The sequence below is a fragment of the Daktulosphaira vitifoliae genome, unplaced genomic scaffold, assembly GCF_025091365.1.
Source record: "Daktulosphaira vitifoliae isolate Bord-2020 unplaced genomic scaffold, ASM2509136v1 Scaffold_3, whole genome shotgun sequence".
Classification (NCBI taxonomy): Eukaryota; Metazoa; Arthropoda; class Insecta; order Hemiptera; family Phylloxeridae; genus Daktulosphaira; species Daktulosphaira vitifoliae.
Window position 1 is genome coordinate 1,045,686 of NW_026099574.1, and position 2,715 is coordinate 1,048,400.

The 2,715-nt window shown below is 25.0% G+C and overlaps 1 protein-coding gene across 4 annotated transcripts in view; it reads right to left on the reverse strand.

Annotated features, from left to right (window-relative positions):
* Positions 1-2,715, reverse strand: part of LOC126903123 (uncharacterized) — a 14,660-nt gene that overhangs the window by 2,961 nt on the left and 8,984 nt on the right. For all 4 annotated transcript variants that reach the window (XM_050681128.1, XM_050681127.1, XM_050681126.1 and 1 more), the window contains exon 4: positions 365-577. In XM_050681128.1, coding sequence (XP_050537085.1) covers positions 365-577 — 213 coding nt within the window. The remainder of the gene's footprint in view (positions 1-364; positions 578-2,715) is intronic.

The window sequence follows — 2,715 nt, forward strand, 5'->3', positions numbered from 1 at the left end:
AAAACACATGATAGTAAAATAATTACCTTCTCAGCTTCGCATCAAAGCTAAAACGGTGTTATTTTACATAATAATTATATTTTTTGTTCAATTTCGGCGGTCATTTTCTCATACATAAAAAATACTTCAGGGAAAAAAAACTGTATTGATCTATACATTTATCAAAAAATTATAGAAATTTAAAATATAAAATTTAACTACAAAATGGCATGTATTTTATCTACGGCATTAAATTGTTATTTTTCAAAAATTATAGCAATTTAAATTTGAAAAGATAAAATCTAAAATTTGAACACAAAATTAGCATTTTTTTTTAACTATACAACTATTTGCACTGAACTTAAAAAAGAAAAACGTATCTTACATATGCTGGGCCTGAACCACTTAATGCAGTTATAGGATCCAAGAGATATTCGGAAACACGTTCAACTGTACCAACAGAAGATAGTAATTTATAAGTAAGACTTTCGTCCTCCTCTGTAGCTTTACTTCCAGAAACGTATACTGATGCTCCACATTGAACCAATGTTGGTGTATTTGGCATTACTCTCATCACACGTGAATCTTCTGGTAAACTCTAAAATAAAAAAAAAACGATAACACAAAAACAACATCCAATCCTATTTCTTTAATTATATCATGAATAGTAGTTCTTAGATTTAAAAGTAACGTTTATTACTAATATTATTTATAGCATTTAAATAAAGTATGAAATCAATATTTAATAATTTAATATTGTAATTTTTATGGAGAAATAATAAAAAATAGTAAAGTAGTATATTTTATTATTTCTAAGACAAACACGTATAATACGGTAGCACAGATATCTGACAATTATTAAAATCACTATAATAAGAAACGCTTCGATGCAAATCTGTTAACGATGTTTAATTTTAAGAAATTAGTGTATTATTCCAAAAGCAATATTAACTCCCATTTCCTTTATTTTATCCTGATTAGTAGTTATTAGATATAAAAGTATAATACATGAATATTACAAAGCAAATATATTATATAAGCTTTAATTTAATATGATATAAAAATTACAGTATTTCCAGAACGTTTTCGAAAATTAAATTTAAAAAACACAGCACAGTGGGGTCGAGGCATAGTGGAGACGTTGCATAGTTGGGTCTAGTGTAGATTTAATTTGACAGTAATTAAAATCATTATCATAAGAAACGTTTCGATGCAAATCTGTAGATAGTGTTTAACTCTAAAAAATTGATGTATAATAAACAATGGACAAAAGCAACATCAACTTCTATTTCCTTAATTATACCCAGACTAATAATTCTTTTAATTATATATTATATAATTTTTAAAATTAATTGTTTTCAAATTATTATTGATTTTGATATTTAATATGTTAAAAGTAATCATTTTGAACCTCCTTTTTTAGCTTCGATGCAAAGCTGAGAAGGTATTGGTTTTACTAAGATGTGTTTATTTTTTTTTTTCGTATCTGTTACCACTTTTTCTCAGCTATCACCAAACCCATTTCTTTCAATGATACGTCAAAAGATCACAAATCATATCTAGTCGAAAACATTACCCTTAAAAATTGAAAAAATTTCCCTCGTTCCCCGTAAATGGGGGAAACCTCCGAAAAAATTACAAATTTAAAAATGTCTAATTTTCGAAATTTTTTCACTTTTTTTTACTAAAAACTGCCGTAACTTTTTTAAAAATAAACATATTAATATAATTCTTTTTTTTATAGATGCATGATGTCATTACCTAGCATTTGGTATATTTTTTTTATAAATCTGACTTTTTACCACTGTGCTGGGTTTTTTTGTCGTTTAAAGTGAAAGTTATAATAAAAAAGAAAATGAATTTAGTACCATAACTTGTAGCTCAACTTGCAAGTTTGAAATTGACATTATTAAATAGAAAAAAATTAAATTATTAAGATTAATATGCAATCAGGAAAATTTATAATTATTATTTACAATACATTTATCAGAAAATTTCAATTTTTTTTACATTTTTATCGAAATAGATCACTTAAACAAAAATCATAGTATTATTTCTAATTAACTTTTGGTGTTTAAAAAGATTCTACAATGGAAATATTCGGAATTTAATTAATTTTAAAAATTATATATCTAAAAAACCTAATAAAAAAAAGATTTACTAAATTGAGCGTATTATAATATTTGAAAATAATTGTAAAAATCTATCGCTAAATTCAAGTGAAACTATAAATCATTTTTTAGCTTCGATGCAAAGCTGAGAAGGTATTAATTTTACTATGATTGGTTTTTTTTTTGTGTCTGAGAACGATCAATCTCAGCTCTCGCTGGACCGATTTTGATGAATAATATGTCAAAAGATCACAAATCGTATCTAGCGGAAGATATTACTCTCAAAAATTGAAAAAAATTTCCTTCGTTCCCCGTAAATGGGGGAAACCTCCAAAAAAATTACAAATTTAAAAATCGCTAATTTTCGAAATTTTTTCAATTTTTTTTACTTAAAAGTGCCATAACTTTTTCAAAAATAAACATATCAATATAATTCTTTTTTATATAGATGCATAATATCATTACCTTTCATTTGGTATATTTTTTTCATAAATTTAACCCTTAACCTGCCCACAAGGGGGGATTTAAAATGACAACTTTTTCACAAAAAATTAATTTTTTTAACTTAAATTTTGAAAATGTTCCGGAAGGTCTGACACTTTTATATATATCTTAAATTAAAGCT